A 16,998-nucleotide genomic window follows, 5' to 3' on the forward strand; every position below is an offset into this window, starting at 1 on the left:
GGCTGTGGGGCCCCAGCAGCCAGCCCTCAATCCCACCTAGTCCTCTGGGTCCCTGCAGCGATTAAGTCACCTTTTCCCCTTACCTAGTTAAACATTCAGTATATTGGGGAAACTGAGGCACCCACGAAGGGCCCAGTGGGGTCCATGCAGCATGGAGACACCTGCGACGGGGGCCAGGGAGCTGCTGGCCAGGTGAGGCACCTGCCTTAGCGCCTAAACCAGTGGGAGAGCTGAGACTAGAACCCAGGAGTCCTGGCTCCCACACCAGGCCGCCCCCTCCCAGCTTTCTTTCCCAGAGCAGGGGAGAGAACCCAGGAGTCCTGGCTCCCAGCCTTCCCCTGGGCTCTAAGAGGGGATTTCCTGGAGTCCCAGTAGGGCAGCCTGGGGATGGGGGGGGGGGGGGCAGAGGAGCCACACACACATCTCACCCCCTTCCCCCTCCCCCTCCCCACACTGGGGGCCAGGCCCCCCCCCGTCACTGGTTTTCTCCTTCCCTCCCTCTGCACCCGCTCTCTGGCCGCCTGCCCCCCCCTTGCTTGGGCTTGTTTCCCCCTCCTGCCCCACCCCTTCCCCCTGCCCCCCATCTCTTCCCCACTTCTTCCATCTCCCCTTCCCCACTCCCTCCCTCCTTCCCCAGCCCCCCTTCCCCCTCCCTCCCCCCTTCATCCCGTCTCTCAGCCTTGCCTTGCCCCCCCCCGGCTCCCCCCCCTCCAATCGGCGGCGGCCGGGGGCGGATCCAGGGCCGCTCCCCCGCCCGCTGCGGGCAGCCCAGCCCGGCCCGCCCGGCCCCTCACTCCCGGCTCTCCCCGCTGAACGGCCGGCCCGAGCCCGCAGCCCCCCGCAGCCATGGCCGAGGGCGGGGAAGGGGAGGATGATGTGCAGTTTCTGCGCACCGTGAGTGGGGCCGGGGCGCGGGAGGGGGAGCAGTGGGGAAGGGGCAAGGGGGGGAAAGGGTGAGGGAGGGGGAGCAGTGGGGAGGGGCAAGGGGGGGAAAGGGTGAGGGAGGGGGAGCGGTGGGGAAGGGGCAAGGGGGGAAAGGGGTGAGGGAGGGGGAGCGGTGGGGAAGGGGCGAAGGGGGGAAGGGTGAGGGAGGGGGAGCGGTGGGGAAGGAACAAGGGTGGAAGGGGGAGGGAGGGGGAGCAGGGGGGAAGGGGCAAGGGAGGGGGAGCGGTGGGGAAGGGGCAAAGGGGGGGAAGGAGTGAGCAAGGGGGAGGGGCAGAGGGGGAGCAGAGGGGAGGGGAGGGGGGCACTTGGGACAGGGCGCAAGCGGGAGAATGGCCAGAGGAGATGGGGGCAGGGCGAGCCCCGCGTGTCCTTGGGGTCCCTCTCTGCCTAGTGGCGGGGGGGAGGGGGTGAGGCGCATGGGGCGGGGAGAAGAGACAGGGTAGCGGGGTGGGGGGTATAGGGAGTGTATGGGGGTGAGGGGAAGGAGCCTGGGGGGGACAGACAGGGGAGTTGCCTGGAGCTCTGTGCTAACCCCTGTTTCTAACCAGCCCCCCCATGGTGACATGGGATAATTAGCTGACTTTAGGGGGGGGGGCAGAGGCAGTGTAAATACCATGGCAGTGCGGAGAAAGCAGCCCCCGGGGGGGCCAGGGTTGGGCTCAGCCTCTCCCCTCCGTTCTCGCTGCCCCGTTCTGCCCCCCACCCCAGGTCCTCTCACTCTGGGCCTGGGGAGCCAACGAGCCAGTGGCTGCCAACAGGTGTCACTGGGGGCGGGGGGGCGGGGGGAAGGCAGCTGGTTCCCACCCATCCCCCTGTTTGGCTCCCACCCACCCAGGGGCCTTCCAGAGCCGAGCTGTGTTCCTGGGAGAGCTGTGGGGTGTCTTGCACCCTGGCTGTGCACCGCCTGGCACAATGGGGCCTGATCTCTGTCCGGGCCTCTGGGTGCTACCGTAAAACACCTAATAATAGCCCTGTCCAATCCCTTGAGCCGCTCTGGGTGGATACTTTAGGCACCTGGTGTCACTTCTCCCCATGTTGTGCTATTTGGTGTGTGCAAGGAAGGAGGGGTGCACGAAGTGGGGTGCGTGTGCAAGGACCCTCAGCTGCCCGGGGTTAACGCTGACTCCAGCTCCCCGAGCGCTCAGGTTTCTGGAGCTTTATATAACGGGGCTGACAGCTGGCTCCATTCATCAGGATGGCTGGAATCCGGGGGGGAGGGGGTCACTCGTTCACCCAGCCGGGGGGAAGGGAGCTCTGGGGGGCAGCCCCATGGAAGCGTTAAAGGGCCTGCGGGTGTCGGATCCCTGAGGAGCCCCGCTCTGGGTTGTGGCCCGTCGGGGGGGGCGCCTGGGCTGGTGCTGGAACCGTCTGGCCCCCGGGCCCCGGCTCGGGCGATGTCTGTCCCTGGTTGCATCCTGGGGCAGGGACGGGGGCTGTACCGATGAATAACAAATCTAAAGTGAAATGAAGCCGATGGGGGGTGTGTGTGTGTGTGTGGAGCATACGGAGGGGTGGAGCTTGAGGCATGGGGGCGGAGCTTGGGACAGGGTGTGGCATGTGGGGGTGGAGCTTGGGACTTGGGGGTGAGACATGGTGTGGGGGGCGCACAGGGTTTGGGGTGGCAGGGAATGGGGGCATGTTGGGAGTGGAATAAGGGGCGTGTGGGTGGGGCTTGCCCCATGGAGGCAGGAGGTGGGGAAGGGGTGAAGAAAGGAGCAGGGCGGGGGGGGGACGACAGTGACCAGTTGGAGGGGGAGGGGAGAGGGGTGAGGCCCCCTGCGCTGGTGGGGGAGGGGAATCCCCAGTGCCTATCCTCTGGTTTTGGTAGCCGGCCTTTGTTTGTTTTGGGAATGGTTTTCCTGGGACGCAGTGCGGTAGGGGAGGGGATGCAGTGGAGGGAGCAGGGCTAGTTGGGATGCAGTGTAGTGGGGAGTGGAGGGAGTGGGGCTGGAATGCATTGCGGTAGAGGGGATGCAGTGGGGAGCAGGGCTGGCTGGGCTGCAGTGTGATTGGGGATGCAGTGGAGGAGCAGGGCTGGGACGCAGTGTGGTGGGGAGGGGATGCAGTGGAGGGAGCGGGGCTGGCTGGGACGCTGTGAGGTGGGGAGAGGATGCAGTGGAGGAGTGGGGCTGGTTGGGATGCCGTGAGATGGGGAGGGGATGCAGTGGAGGGAGTGGGGCTGGGATGCTGTGAGGTGGGGATGGGATGCAGTGGAGGAGCGGGGCTGGTTGGGATGCCGTGAAATGGGGAGGGGATGCAGTGGAGGAGTGGGGCTGGTTGGGATGCAGTGTGGTGGGGGAGGGGATGCAGGGGAGGGAGTGGGGCTGGGGTGCATTGCGGTAGAGGGGATGCAGTGGGGAGCAGGGCTGGGGCGCAGTGTGGTGGGGAGGGGATGCAGTGGAGGGAGCGGGGCTGGCTGGGATGCAGTGTGGTGGGGAGGGGATGCAGTGGAGGGAGTGGGGCTGGGATGCTGTGAGGTGGGGAGGGGATGCAGTGGAGGAGTGGGGCTGGTTGGGATGCAGTGAGGTGGGGAGGGGATGCAGTGTGGTGGGGGAGGGGATGCAGTGAGATGGGGAGGGGATGCAGTGGAGGGAGTGGGGCTGGGATGCAGTGAGGTGGGGACGGGATCCAGTGGAGGAGCGGGGTTGGTTGGGATGCAGTGCGGTGGGGAGGGGATGCAGTGTTGTAGAGGAGGGATGCAGTGGAGGAGTGGGGCTGGGATGCTGTGAGTTGGGGAGGGGATGCGGGGTGGTGGGGGAGGGGGTTCAGCATGGGGCGTGGTCCCGATGGCACCAAGCAGCCCCGATCCCCCGGCCATTCCCCATGGCCTAGTGCGCTCCTGCCCCCACGATAACGCTGATGCCCCTTTGGCCTGGCACCCTGTCTGCCCCTGCCCCATGGCACGCCCCCAGCGCCAGCCCTCAGCTCCCCACCAGCCCCTGGGTCACTCCCTGCTCCGGCCAGTTCCCCAGCCCTGCGCTAAGACCACTAGGCCAGGCTGCCGGGGAGCGGGTGGGACGCAGGGCCACGGCAGGGGTTGGGCTCCCCCTGACCCTGGGGTCACTGCGAGCGGCTCCTGGGCCCAGAGAAATCCCCACGGGGGGGACAAGGCTGCGGCTAAACTCACAGGGCCCAGGAAATAACCCGGAGGGGGCTGGGAGCCAGGACTCCTGGGTTCTATCCCCAGCTCTGGGAGGGGAGTGGGGTCTAGTGGTTAGAGCAGGGGGGCTGGGAGCCAGGACTCCTGGGTTCTATCCCCAGCTCTGGGAGGGGAGTGGGGTCTAGTGGTTAGAGCAGGGGGGCTGGGAGCCAGGACTCCTGGGTTCTATCCCCGGCTCTGGGAGGGGAGTGGGGTCTAGTGGTTAGAGCAGGGGGGGCTGGGAGCCAGGACTCCTGGGTTCTGTCCCAGCTCTGGGAGGGGAGGGGAGGGGGGTCTAGTGGTTAGAGCAGGGGTCTGGGACAGAGGTGGTGTCCGCACCATATTCTCACAGCTCGCATTCAGTCGGTGCAGGTCTCCGGCTGGCCGACTGCTGCCCCGGCGCTGGGTGCCCCCAGCAGGAAATACGAGTACTTTGATTCATGCTCTGAAAAAAGCCAGGGCCGCCGTGTGTGGGGGGGGGGCTGTGTCCTAAATTCAGCTCAGCTGTTCGGAGTGGGGGGGGGCAGCAGGGAGAGGAGGAATCTGCTGCTGCCTAGATTTTCCTACCAGTTTGTGCATGAAACCAAATATCCCGCCTGCCGCCCGCCCATGTGACACTGCCACACAACCCGGGGGGCAGCCACAGCTGGGGGGAGGGGAGTGGGGACCAGTGGTCAGAGCAGGGGGGGCTGGGAGCCAGGACTCCTGGGTTCTCTCCCCAGTGCTGGGAGGGGAGTGGGGTCTAGTGGTTAGAGCAGGGGGGGCTGGGAGCCAGGACTCCTGGGTTCTCTCCCCAGCTCTGGGAGGAGAGTGGGGTCTAGCAGGAGCCAGGACTGTGTGAGTGTCAGTGGGGAGGGCTGGGGGGGCTCTGTGGGGGGCACCAGCAGCAATGCGCGTAGCTGGGTTTGCAGGAATGTGTCTGACAGGTGCAGGCTCCAAAAATAAGCTCCCGGCCTGAGCTGGGGGGATGGGAGCGATCGGGGGGGGGTCCCATTTCCTCCCAGAACCCCCCCCAAACACCTCTGCCCTTAAAAGCCCGGCATGCCCCTTATTTCTCAAGGGCATGGGGAGGGTGCAGCCACTTCCCCATTTCCTTCCATCTTGTCCTCAAAACCCGTTCCCTGGCGGTGCCGCCCCTGGGGGCCAGCGGGGGGGCCAGGCTGGGTCTCGGTAATTGCTTTGCGGTGCTGATAATCGCTGCTCCCGCTCCCCGGAGAGGAGCCGTCTATTTTGAGCCGCCTGCGTCTCTTTCAAAGCCGCTGCGGGTGGGGGCCGGGCGGCCTTTCCCAGGCCGGGGATCTGCCTTCACCCAGGCATTTTCCGGGCGGTGCGGAGGTGGGGCTGGGGCAGGAACGGCCCCACCTTGGCCCCCTACTTCCGTGCCACCTGCTTGGTCCTTCTGGCCCGGAGCCGGGTTCTCCCCCGGCTCCTGCATCATGGCTGGAGTCTAGCTGCCGAGGGACCTGGGGGGCAGGGCAGTCTGGAGCCCTGGCGCTAGGCAGATCTGTCTGCTGGGGCTCAGGCCAGGGTGGGGGGCACCCGCTGTTCCTGGGGGGCTGGGGAGGGCTCGGTCCCCCATTCCCCCATGCCAGGGGCTCTGTGTGCCCCTCCTGCCCGGGGTTCTGTGCTGAGAGGGGAGGTGGCCTGGGGGTTACAGCATCAGACTGGGGCCAAGGGATCTCAGTTCAATCCCCGGCTCTGCCACTAACGCCCTGGCTGACCTTGGCTAAGTCACTTGGCCTTCACGGGCCTCAGTTTCTCCATCTATAAAATGGGGATGATCATCTTTCCTCTGGCTGCCAGAGCTCTATAGATGTGGGGCAGGGACTGTCTCTTGGTTGGGGTCTGGGCAGCGCCCGGCGCGACGGGGCCCTGATCTCGGTGGGGGTCTGGGCAGCGCCCGGCGCGACGGGGCCCTGATCTCAGTGGAGGTCTGTTCAGCGCCCGGCGCGATGGGGCCCTGATCTCGGTGGAGGTCTGTTCAGCGCCCGGCGCGACGGGGCCCTGATCTCGGTGGGGGTCTGGGCAGCGCCCGGCGCGACGGGGCCCTGATCTCGGTGGGGGTCTGGGCAGCGCCCGGCGCGACGGGGCCCTGATCTCAGTGGAGGTCTGTTCAGCGCCCGGCGCGACGGGGCCCTGATCTCGGTGGGGGTCTGGGCAGCGCTTGGCGCGACGGGGCCCTGATCTCGGTGGAGGTCTGTTCAGCGCCCGGCGCGATGGGGCCCTGATCTCAGTGGAGGTCTGTGCAGCGCCCGGAGCGACGGGGCCCTGATCTCGGTGGGGGTCTGTTCAGCGCCCGGCGCGACGGGGCCCTGATCTCAGTGGAGGTCTGTGCAGCGCCCGGCGCGACGGGGCCCTGATCTCGGTGGGGGTCTGGGCAGCACCCGGCGCGACGGGGCCCTGATCTTGATGGGGGACTCGGGGTGCTACCGTCATACACACAACACCCACCCCCTGAGTATGTGCCATTGGCCTGGCATATTGAGGACCCGGAGGCCTGGTTCCTGGGGGCAGGGGCGGTGGGTCCAGACGCCGGGTGACACAGCCTGCGTGGCGTGGGTAGGGCTCTGGAAATGCAGGAGCCAGCGGTGCCACCCCTCTCCCTAGGCCAGGGGGCAGGGGACGGGCCCCCCATTGCTGTGCCCTGGCTCGGTGGGAGTGGGTGGGGCTGAGCTCCCCGCAGGGGGAGGAATGGTAGCACAGTGGGTGCTGACGCAGCACATTCCCCTGTGGAAATAGCACCTGTCTTGTAACCCGAGTTGGCCTGGGCAGGGCAGTGGAGTGGGGGGGGGCAGTTAGGGGGTGGGGATGTGCCTCGATGGGTCCCTGGAGGGAGGTGGGGAGGGGAGCAGAGCAGTGGGGTGACCCCAGGGCGGGGATGGGCTGTCAGGGGCCGGGGGGCAGTCACGTCTGGGGGTGGCCGTGGGGCCTGGCTGGGACATGTGGAGGGAGCTGCATCTACCTGGCTGTCATGAGAGCCCCAGGGCGCTGGCGGGGCCCTGAGCACTGCCCCCCAATGCCGGGGATGGCAGGGGGCTCCCCCCCCGAATGCAACACCCCCCACCCCCATCCTCAGCGCTGTGTCTTCAGCTGCTCTGCCTGCCTTGCAGTTTTAAGAGGATGCTGTAATCCGTCACTTCCTGTCTTTAAAGGCAGGGCAGCTGCTCACCAGGCCCTGCGCCCCACACCAGAGGTGGCTGCATCCCAGTGCCAGATGAGGGTTCCTGGTATAAACAGGCCCCGCACTTCACCCCAGGGGTGAAGTTGGGGTGGGGAATGGAAGAACCCAGGAGTCCCCTGCACTAACCACTACACCTCACTCCCCTCCCAGAGCTGGGGAGAGAACGCAGGAGTCCTGGCTCCCAGCCCCTGCCCCTGCTCTAACCACTAGACCCCACTCCCCTCCCCGAGCCTGGGAGAGAACCCAGGAGTCCTGACTCCCAGCCCCCCCCCCCCGCTCTAACTCCCGGCGTGTGCGGCTAATGAGCGCCTGTAGGCAGGAGGGGAGGTGCCCGCTGGCACTGGGCGGGTGCCCCGGGTAATGAATTCTGCTCCCTGAGTCATTCTCCCAACACCTGGGCTGGCACTGCCCGGCCTGATGCTGCAGCTCGGTTGAATGTGCCCCCCCCTCGCCCCTCCACAAGGTCTCTCTTGTGTCTGAGCCTTCGCCCGCCCCCACAGCCCCAGGGGGCTAATTAGCTGAACGCATCCGGGCCTGCCCCTGCCAGCGCTGGGGTAGATCCGGAGTGACTCCGGTTTGACTCTGCTGGAGCGGCCGGCTGGCTCTCTGAGTGCACTGTGCAGGGGAGAGCCAGCGTGCGGGGGGGGGGGGGGGGATCCCCCCACTGATGGGCAGGGCCAGGTGCCCGCGGGTCCTGGAGCCTGGGCACAGGTGACTGCTCTGAGACTTGTTTACCCCTGGCCTGAGGGGCGGAGGGGAGGGGGCATTTCGGGGGGACCAGCAGGGGCTGTTCACTTTGTTGCATGGTGGGGGGGGGGGCTGTGGCTCTGCAGGAATCTGCCCCCCCCCCAGCACCGAAGGGGAGCGGGGTCTAGGGGGTTGAGCAAGGGGCTGCAAGTCAGGACTCCTGGGGTCGATTCCCGACGATAGCACAGTCAAGTGTGGGGGGAGATCCATACCCCCCCCCAGCTGTCAGCCCCCCCCCCCCCCCGCAGCCCTGTAACCCACCCCCAACCCCTGTCACACACACCCCCCCGAGGCCCTTCCCACGTTACAGGGTGGGGGACAGGGACACGGAGGGGTTCGTCCCAGTGAGCCAGTGGCAGAACCTGGGATAGAACCCAGGCGTCCTGGCTCTCAGCCTCCCCCCACTGGATCCCCCTTCCCCGAGCCAGGGTAGAACCCAGGAGTCCTGGCTCCCAACCTCTCCCCCTGCTCTAACCACTAGTCCCCTCCTCCCCTCCTTGAGCCTGGGATAGAACCCAGGAGTCCTGAGCCCCCCCCCCATGTCTCCCTGCCCCAGGAGGATGAAGTCGTCCTGCAGTGCTCCGCCACCATCCTCAAGGAGCAACTCAAGCTGTGCCTGGCGGCCGAGGGCTTCGGCAACCGCCTCTGCTTCCTGGAGTCGACCTCCAACGCCCAGGTGAGCCCCCGGCGCCCCGTCCCCCCCGTCCTCATTGGGCCCCAGGCTGGGGGGGGGAGCGAACCTGCAGCCCGAACCCCTCCCCATCTCCCACCCCCCTTTGCGGCCAGAATCCCAGCTCCCTCAGCCCCTTCCTCTGCCCCACGCGTCAGCCCCTGTGGGTAGAATCCCCCTGGGCTGTTGCAGTGCGGGGGCTATGACACACACATCACCTCCAGTCCTCTCTGGCTTCCCCCACAGCTCCCCTTGGGGCCGTGGCTCCAGGGCCGCGTGTCTGGTCCCCCATGGGGGACAGCAGAACCCCCTCTGACCCTGTTCCCCTCTCCCCGCAGAATGTCCCCCCGGACCTGGCTATCTGCTGCTTCATCCTGGAGCAGTCGCTCTCCGTCCGCGCCCTGCAGGAGATGCTGGCGAACACCATGGAGGTGGGCAGCGAGGTGAGCACGGGGAGACGTGGGGGGGGCATTGCCGGGGGTGAAAGGGGAGGCCCTCGCCCCATCCCATGGCTGTGCCCGTCGGCCCCGCAGGTGTCTGGGTCTCCCTGGGATGTACAGCGGATGCTGGAGGGCAGTGGGGGAGATGGGGGGTAGTGGGGGGGCCGGGGAAGGGGGAACGAAGCGATCAGGGAAGGGAAATGCAGAGCGAGGCTCGGGGCTGGGTAGAACGAGCTGGAGCAGAACCAGGGGCCCATCCAGCCCAGGGTCCTGTCATCGGCTGCTTCTGAGGAATGGCCCAGAACCCCTGCCCTGTGGGACGTTCCCTCCTGACCCCCATGATGAGCAGCTCTCTGAGGCCCCCTGGCTCCTCTGGGCCCCCTCTCCATTCTCTCTGTCTGGCTGGGCCCCGCCTTTTCGGTAACCCTGCCGAGCACGGGAATGTCTAGTGGTGGGGAGTTCCCCAGGCCGCCGGCGAGTTGGGAGGAAAAGGCCTGGCCCAGGCAGCTCTTTTGACTGTCCTCCCTTGTCCCCTCACCCTCTGCCCGTGGGTTATCCTGTGCCCTTTGCTCATGCAGAGGTGGATCTGGGAGGGGGGTCTGCAGTGCCCTGGATGGGGGTCCCAGACAGCCCCCCCCCCCAGGCAGGCGGTCGGTTCATCTCTTCTCTTCTCCCTTTCTCTCTCCTTTGCTTCTCTGCCGACGCTCTAGGGTGTCGACTTGGACAAGTGGGTATGTGCCGATTTCACTGCAGTGACCCCCCCCCTTCCTAAACACCCCCCACCCGTCTCCCACGTGCATCTGCTGGGGTTCCCACCTGCTCCCCCCGGCAGTCGCTCTGGAGAACAGAGCGCCCCCTTGGGAGCTAGGGTGGCCAAACGGGACCCCCGCTGTCTCGGCTAGAGCCCCCAAGGGCCGTTCCTATGGGGGCAGGGCAGACACTGTCTCCTGAAGCTCCCACAAGCCCCCTTGATTTGCATCCCGGAGGACGATGCTGATCGTACCCCTTTGCCCGGCCGCCGGAGGGTCCCCGAGTGCTTTGCCAATCGGATGCTGCCCCACGGCCTCTGTGAGTCCGTACACTGAGTACGTGGCAAAGCTAGAAAGGGGACCCAGGAGTCCTGACTCTCAGTCCTCCTGCTCTAAGCACTAACTCCCAGTGCCAGGCGAGGGGTCCCTGTATAACCGGCCCCTGTGCCCCACCCCAGAGCTGAGTGCATCTCAGCAGTGGGCGAGGGGTCCCTGTATAACCAACCCCTGCGCCCCACCCCAGAGCTGGGTGCATCTCAGCAGTGGGCGAGGGGTCCCTGTATAACCAACCCCTGTGCCCCACCCCAGAGCTGGGGTGCATCTCAGCAGTGGGTGAGGGGTCCCTGTATAACCAACCCCTGCGCCCCACCCCAGAGCTGGGTGCATCTCAGCAGTGGGCGAGGGGTCCCTGTATAACCAACCCCTGTGCCCCACACCAGAGCTGGGGTGCATCTCAGCAGTGGGTGAGGGGTCCCTGTATAACTGGCCCCTGTGCCCCACCCCAGAGCTGGGGTGCATCTCAGCAGTGGGTGAGGGGTCCCTGTATAACTAGCCCCTGCGCCCCACCCCAGAGCTGGGTGCATCTCAGCAGTGGGCGAGGGGTTCCTTTATAACCAACCCCTGTGCCCCACCCCAGAGCTGGGTGCATCTCAGCAGTGGGCGAGGGGTCCCTGTATAACTAGCCCCTCTGCCCCACCACAGAGGCAGCTGCATCTCAGAGCCGGGCACAGGGTCCCTGTATAAACAGCCCCCATTCCCCACCCCAGAGGCTGCTGCATCTCCGCACTGGGTGAAGGGTCCCTGTATAAACGGCCCCCACGCCTCACCCCAGAGGCAGCTGCATCCCAGCGCCAGGCGAGGGGTCTCTCACATACCATGCAGCGCAGTGGACGGGTTTGGGCCGGGCTTCGGGATTCCTGGGTGGAGTTGGGTGGCGGGAACAAAGGAGCCTCCATGATTCCCCTTTGACCCCGATTCAGACAAGGTGGAAACCCCAGCGCCTCCCCCGAGTAACCCTTTCCTTCCTGGCAGCCCCCCGACACCCCTTCCGTCCTTCCCTCCATCGCCTCCCTCACTAGCCCCTCCCATTCCCAGTTGCGGTGCTGTTTTGATCCCATCCTCCACCATCCCTCCCTTCACCGCATGGTCCCTAAATGCCAACAGGCCGAGTCCCCCGGCGTGGGGCACTGTGCAGCGCTGGGGGGTGGGCTGAGGCAGCACATCTTGTCTGCCCCATGGCCTCGCTCGGCATGCTGGGAGTGGAGGTTTCTGACGCCGGGTCTCTCTGAGCCTCTTTACCCCACTAGCCGTGGGTGGAGACGGCGCACGGCAGAGGGGGCAGGAGCGCTCATAGAACAGAGCGGTACCATGCCCATATACAACAATATGGCCCTTGCGACCAGCAGCTTATTATAGCGCCTGTGAAATAAGGAGTGTGCCAGGCCCACGTAATACTGATCATATTACTTCAATACGGCCCGGGCAATATTGACTGTATGAGATGGCTCGCGTAACACTGACCATATACAGCAATACGGCCTGGGCAATATTGACTATATGAGATGGCCTGTGTAACACTGACCATATACAGCAATACGGCCTGGGCAATATTGACTATATGAGATGGCCTGTGTAACACTGACCATATACAGCAATACGGCCCGGGCAATAACGTGGGCATAACGTGCACAGTCCTCGTATATGGTAATATTCCTGTTTAATAATCATATAATAGGTCATGTTATATGATTATATATGGTAATAGGGCCCATGTAGTGACCATGTGACATGGCCCATGTTATCATGATCATACATAGTGGGATGGCCCTATAACTGGCGCTTGCAATAATCACCATATATACACTAGTAATAAGGGCTGTACAATAATGACCATGTACAGTCGAGTAATATGGCCCATGCAATAGGGACCACATATGCGCTAACAATATGGCCTGCCCAGTAGTGACCTTATATATTCTAGTAATATGATCCGTAAAATAATGACTGTATATACTCTAGTAATCCGGCCTATGGACTGTAGAACCGGAGCCGTTATTATTCATGGTGCTGATAGATACTGTTGGGTTGGCAGGTGCCATGTAATCACAGTAATCGCATGCGGCCCAGGTGGGCCCGTGGGCGTAGCGGGGTGTCACCTGGTATCCACCATTTCCCATGCCAGACTAGATCCGTACCTGGACTCCAGCCTGCGGGGCGTGGCAGTGTGGGGGAAGGGGCGGCACTGGCTCTCATGGGGGGGGGGGGGGGAAGCTGACTTAGGATGGATGCCCCCCCGTTCCCGGAGTGGGGGGTTCCCAGTTGCCGGGCTGTGCCGCCATGGGGTGAGTCCCAGCCATGGGACCTTTGCCGCAGTAGGGCCTCTTCCTGCCCTGGTGCCCTGGGCTGGCGGGAGGGTCCAGGGCAGGGTGGTCCCCACGTTCCAGCCTTCGCGGTGCCCAAGGGGTGCAGCAGGTGAGGGGGGACTGCGAATCAGGAGGAGGCCGGGGCTGCCGGCTGCACTCCTCGGTGCCTGGGGAGAGAGACAAGTGCTCGATGCCACGTCAGGTCAGCCGGGTCGCGCACTGTCCTGGCCTGTTAAACCGGGGCTGGATTCTTGGGGTTCGAGGGTGGGTGGGTGCTATGGGCAGGGGGGTGGCGGCGCTCATGGGCTGTGGCACCCGGGAGCCCTGAGTCGCTGGTCTGAATCCAGCTCAGGTCAGCGGTAAGTTGGTCCCCAGTGAGATGAGTTGAGCAGGTCTCAATGCTGGAATTAGCCCCTCCGGCAGCTCCCCGGGTCGTTGGTCTCACCCGTCCTTTGGCGGGCGTTGAGTTCCCTCGCTGACGGCCACCTCCTCTTGTCTGCTTCACCCCAGTCTTCACAGGGCGGTGGGCACAGGACCCTGCTCTACGGCCACGCCATCCTGCTCCGCCATTCTCACAGTGCCATGGTGAGTGAGGGGGTGTGGGGGGCGGGGTGGGGGGCAGAACGGGAGCAGTGCAAAGCAGGGCGGGATGCCGGGGTGATGGGCCCAGCGGCTGGGGTGCAGTGCAGTGTGGGCACGCGTGCTGGGTGGGACGCCGGGGTGATGGGCCCAGTGGCTGGGGTGCCGTGCTGGGCAGGACGCCGGGGTGATGGGCACAGTGGCTGGGGTGCAGTGCAGGGTGGGTACGCGTGCTGGGTGGGACGCCGGGGTGGTGGGCCCAGTGGCTGGGGTGCCGTGCTGGGGGGGACGCCGGGGTGGTGGGCCCAGTGGCTGGGGTGCTGTGCTGGGCGGGACGCCGGGGTGATGGGCACAGTGGCTGGGGTGCAGTGCAGGGTGGGTACGCGTGCTGGGTGGGACGCCGGGGTGGTGGGCCCAGTGGCTGGGGTGCCGTGCTGGGGGGGACGCCGGGGTGGTGGGCCCAGTGGCTGGGGTGCCGTGCTGGGCGGGACGCCGGGGTGATGGGCCCAGTGGCTGGGGTGCAGTGCAGGGTGGGTACGCGTGCTGGGCGGGACGCCGGGGTGGTGGGCCCAGTGGCTGGGGTGCCGTGCTGGGCGGGACGCCGGGGTGGTGGGCCCAGTGGCTGGGGTGCCGTGCTGGGCGGGACGCCGGGGTGGTGGGCCCAGTGGCTGGGGTGCCGTGCTGGGCGGGACGCCGGGGTGGTGGGCCCAGTGGCTGGGGTGCCATGCTGGGGGGGACGCCGGGGTGGTGGGCCCAGTGGCTGGGGTGCCGTGCTGGGCGGGATGCCGGGGTGATGGGCACAGTGGCTGGGGTGCAGTGCAGGGTGGGTACGTGTGCTGGGCGGGACGCCGGGGTGGTGGGCCCAGTGGCTGGGGTGCCGTGCTGGGCGGGACGCCGGGGTGGTGGGCCCAGTGGCTGGGGTGCTGTGCTGGGCGGGACGCCGGGGTGATGGGCACAGTGGCTGGGGTGCAGTGCAGGGTGGGTACGCGTGCTGGGTGGGATGCCGGGGTGGTGGGCCCAGTGGCTGGGGTGCCGTGCTGGGGGGGACGCCGGGGTGGTGGGCCCAGTGGCTGGGGTGCCGTGCTGGGCGGGACGCCGGGGTGATGGGCCCAGTGGCTGGGGTGCAGTGCAGGGTGGGTACGCGTGCTGGGCGGGACGCCGGGGTGGTGGGCCCAGTGGCTGGGGTGCCGTGCTGGGCGGGACGCCGGGGTGATGGGCACAGTGGCTGGGGTGCAGTGCAGGGTGGGTACGCGTGCTGGGTGGGATGCCGGGGTGGTGGGCCCAGTGGCTGGGGTGCCGTGCTGGGGGGGACGCCGGGGTGGTGGGCCCAGTGGCTGGGGTGCCGTGCTGGGCGGGACGCCGGGGTGGTGGGCCCAGTGGCTGGGGTGCCGTGCTGGGCGGGACGCCGGGGTGATGGGCACAGTGGCTGGGGTGCAGTGCAGGGTGGGTACGCGTGCTGGGCGGGACGCCGGGGTGGTGGGCCCAGTGGCTGGGGTGCCGTGCTGGGCGGGACGCCGGGGTGGTGGGCCCAGTGGCTGGGGTGCCGTGCTGGGCGGGACGCCGGGGTGATGGGCACAGTGGCTGGGGTGCCGTGCTGGGCAGGACGCCGGGGTGGTGGGCCCAGTGGCTGGGGTGCCGTGCTGGGCAGGACGCCGGGGTGGTGGGCCCAGTGGCTGGGGTGCCGTGCTGGGCGGGACGCCGGGGTGATGGGCACAGTGGCTGGGGTGCAGTGCAGGGTGGGTACGCGTGCTGGGCGGGACGCCGGGGTGGTGGGCCCAGTGGCTGGGGTGCCGTGCTGGGGGGGACGCCGGGGTGGTGGGCCCAGTGGCTGGGGTGCCGTGCTGGGCGGGACGCCGGGGTGGTGGGCCCAGTGGCTGGGGTGCCGTGCTGGGCGGGACGCCGGGGTGATGGGCACAGTGGCTGGGGTGCAGTGCAGGGTGGGTACGCGTGCTGGGCGGGACGCCGGGGTGGTGGGCCCAGTGGCTGGGGTCACTCCTTTCCCCGGGCCAGCACGGCAGACCCCGCTCCTTCCTGCAGCTCCACCGGGCGCCCAAGGCACTGGGCACTCGCCCGGCGCAGGGGGTGGTGCCGTTGTGCCGTTTTCCGGCGCTGCTCCTCCAGTGGCTCCGGCCTTTCGCCGCCTCATTTTCCTCCACTGGCTTCTTTCTGTGCCCAAAGGCTCTGTTTGCACCGCCCCGAATGCCCTTCTGCCCTTTCACCCTCCAGGATCCTGCCGACAGCTGGGGCTGTTTGGCTTCACAGGCTTCCAGGCCGGGCGGCTCTATTTTAAACCCCCGCGTCATGCGCTCCATGCCCGGGGAATGCCAAGGGGCGACGGGGCGCAGCACGGATCTGCCAGGAGCAAATGCCAGATGTGAGCCGTCCCGGGGCAGCTCTCCGGCCCCGTTCCGCAGCCCCGCGTCTCTCCGCAGCGCGTCCGGCTGAGCCTGGACGCCTGTCGAGAGCCCCTTCCGCGCATGGACTCCCGAGCCCCGGGCGCTTTCGGCTCCGTACGGCCCCTGGGAGGAGCCCCCTTAGTGACGCCCTTCTCGGGGGTTCACTCTCTCTGGGACCGCACCTCTGAGTCTCCAGCTGGCTTCTCTTTCCCGTGGGCCCCCTTAGGGGGTCCCCTCGCTCTGGGTCCCTGGATCCCCACCCCCAGAGGGAGCAACACCCACCCCCCCCAATCTCCAGACTGCACTGACTCTCCGCCAGGTTTATTGAACATCTGGACACAGCCCGGGCAGTTCTCAGGGTCCTCGGGCCTGGCCAGTCTCAGCCCCGACCAGCTGGGTCTGGCCCAGCTCAGGTGGGCTCTGGCTGCTCCTTGTCCCCCCTAAATCCCCTCCCCCAACAGCTCCTCCTCCGTCCTTTGTCTTAGGTCCCAGGTAAACAGGCCACGGGGCCTTTGTTCCCCTGCTGGCTAGACCCGGCTGGGCTGGGCAGGTCACGGGGTCCTCTCCCCTCAGCCTGTTTTCAGCCCACTGGCCAGACCCGTCCGGCTCCCAATCTGGGGCAGGGGACTCCCGGGCACTGGTTGCTGGGTACCCAATTTCCAGGCTGTTGTCAGGGTCCTGCTGCCAGGTGAGGTCACACCTGGTCCAGCGCAACAACAAACCCCCTCGTTACACACGCAGCACACAGGGAAACTGAGGCGCGCACAGTGTTTGTGCAAACCTGTACGAAAATCCCCCGAAAGACGGGGATGGAACCCAGGAGTCCTGGCTCCCACTCCAACGTCCTCACCGCCCGGCGGTGCCAGCTCCACTCCCTACTAACCCTACTGCCTCCTGCCCTGACAGTACCTGAGCTGCCTGACCACGTCCCGCTCCCTGACGGACAAACTGGCCTTCGATGTGGGGCTGCAGGAGGACGCCTCAGGTAGGGGAGGCACGACCGACAATGCAGTTGTTTAGGTGTATTACGGTAGCACCTGGGCGCCCCAGCCATGGACCAGAACCCACTGCAATGCTGGACATTTTCACTGCTCTTAATTAAATGTATTATGGTAGTACCTGGAAGCCACGCCCATGGACTGGGATTCGATTGTGCATGGTGCTGCACAGACACTGTTGTTGGGGAAACTGAGGCACATACAGGGGCAGTGACTTGTCCAAGCTCACCCAGCAAGCCAGGGGGAATAGAACCCTGGAGTTCTGGCTCCCAGTCCCCCTGCTGTAACCCCTAGACCCCACCCCCCTGTCACGGAGTATGGGGGGACTCAGGGCCTTGCACCCCCGGCTTCCTGCGATCCACCAGGACTCTCAGCCAGCCAGTAAAGCAGAAGGTTTATTTAGACGACGGGAATACAGTCCAAGACAGGTCTTGCAGGCACAGACAACAGGATACCCCTCAGTTAGGTCCATCTTGGGGTCCTCGGGCACCCCAGCCCCCCTTGGGAGGTCA

At 66.4% G+C, this 16,998-nt stretch overlaps 1 protein-coding gene across 2 annotated transcripts in view; it reads left to right on the forward strand.

The window, feature by feature from the left end:
• The first annotated feature begins 846 nt into the window (after window positions 1-846).
• RYR1 (ryanodine receptor 1) overlaps window positions 847-16,998 on the forward strand; it is a 108,982-nt gene continuing 92,830 nt past the window's right edge. For both annotated transcript variants that reach the window (XM_065420771.1, XM_065420772.1), the window contains exons 1-5: window positions 847-894; window positions 8,569-8,688; window positions 9,021-9,125; window positions 13,024-13,098; window positions 16,395-16,473. In XM_065420771.1, coding sequence (XP_065276843.1) covers window positions 847-894; window positions 8,569-8,688; window positions 9,021-9,125; window positions 13,024-13,098; window positions 16,395-16,473 — 427 coding nt within the window. The remainder of the gene's footprint in view (window positions 895-8,568; window positions 8,689-9,020; window positions 9,126-13,023; window positions 13,099-16,394; window positions 16,474-16,998) is intronic.

Source organism: Emys orbicularis, chromosome 21 (genome assembly GCF_028017835.1).
Source record: "Emys orbicularis isolate rEmyOrb1 chromosome 21, rEmyOrb1.hap1, whole genome shotgun sequence".
Lineage (NCBI taxonomy): Eukaryota > Metazoa > Chordata > Testudines > Emydidae > Emys > Emys orbicularis.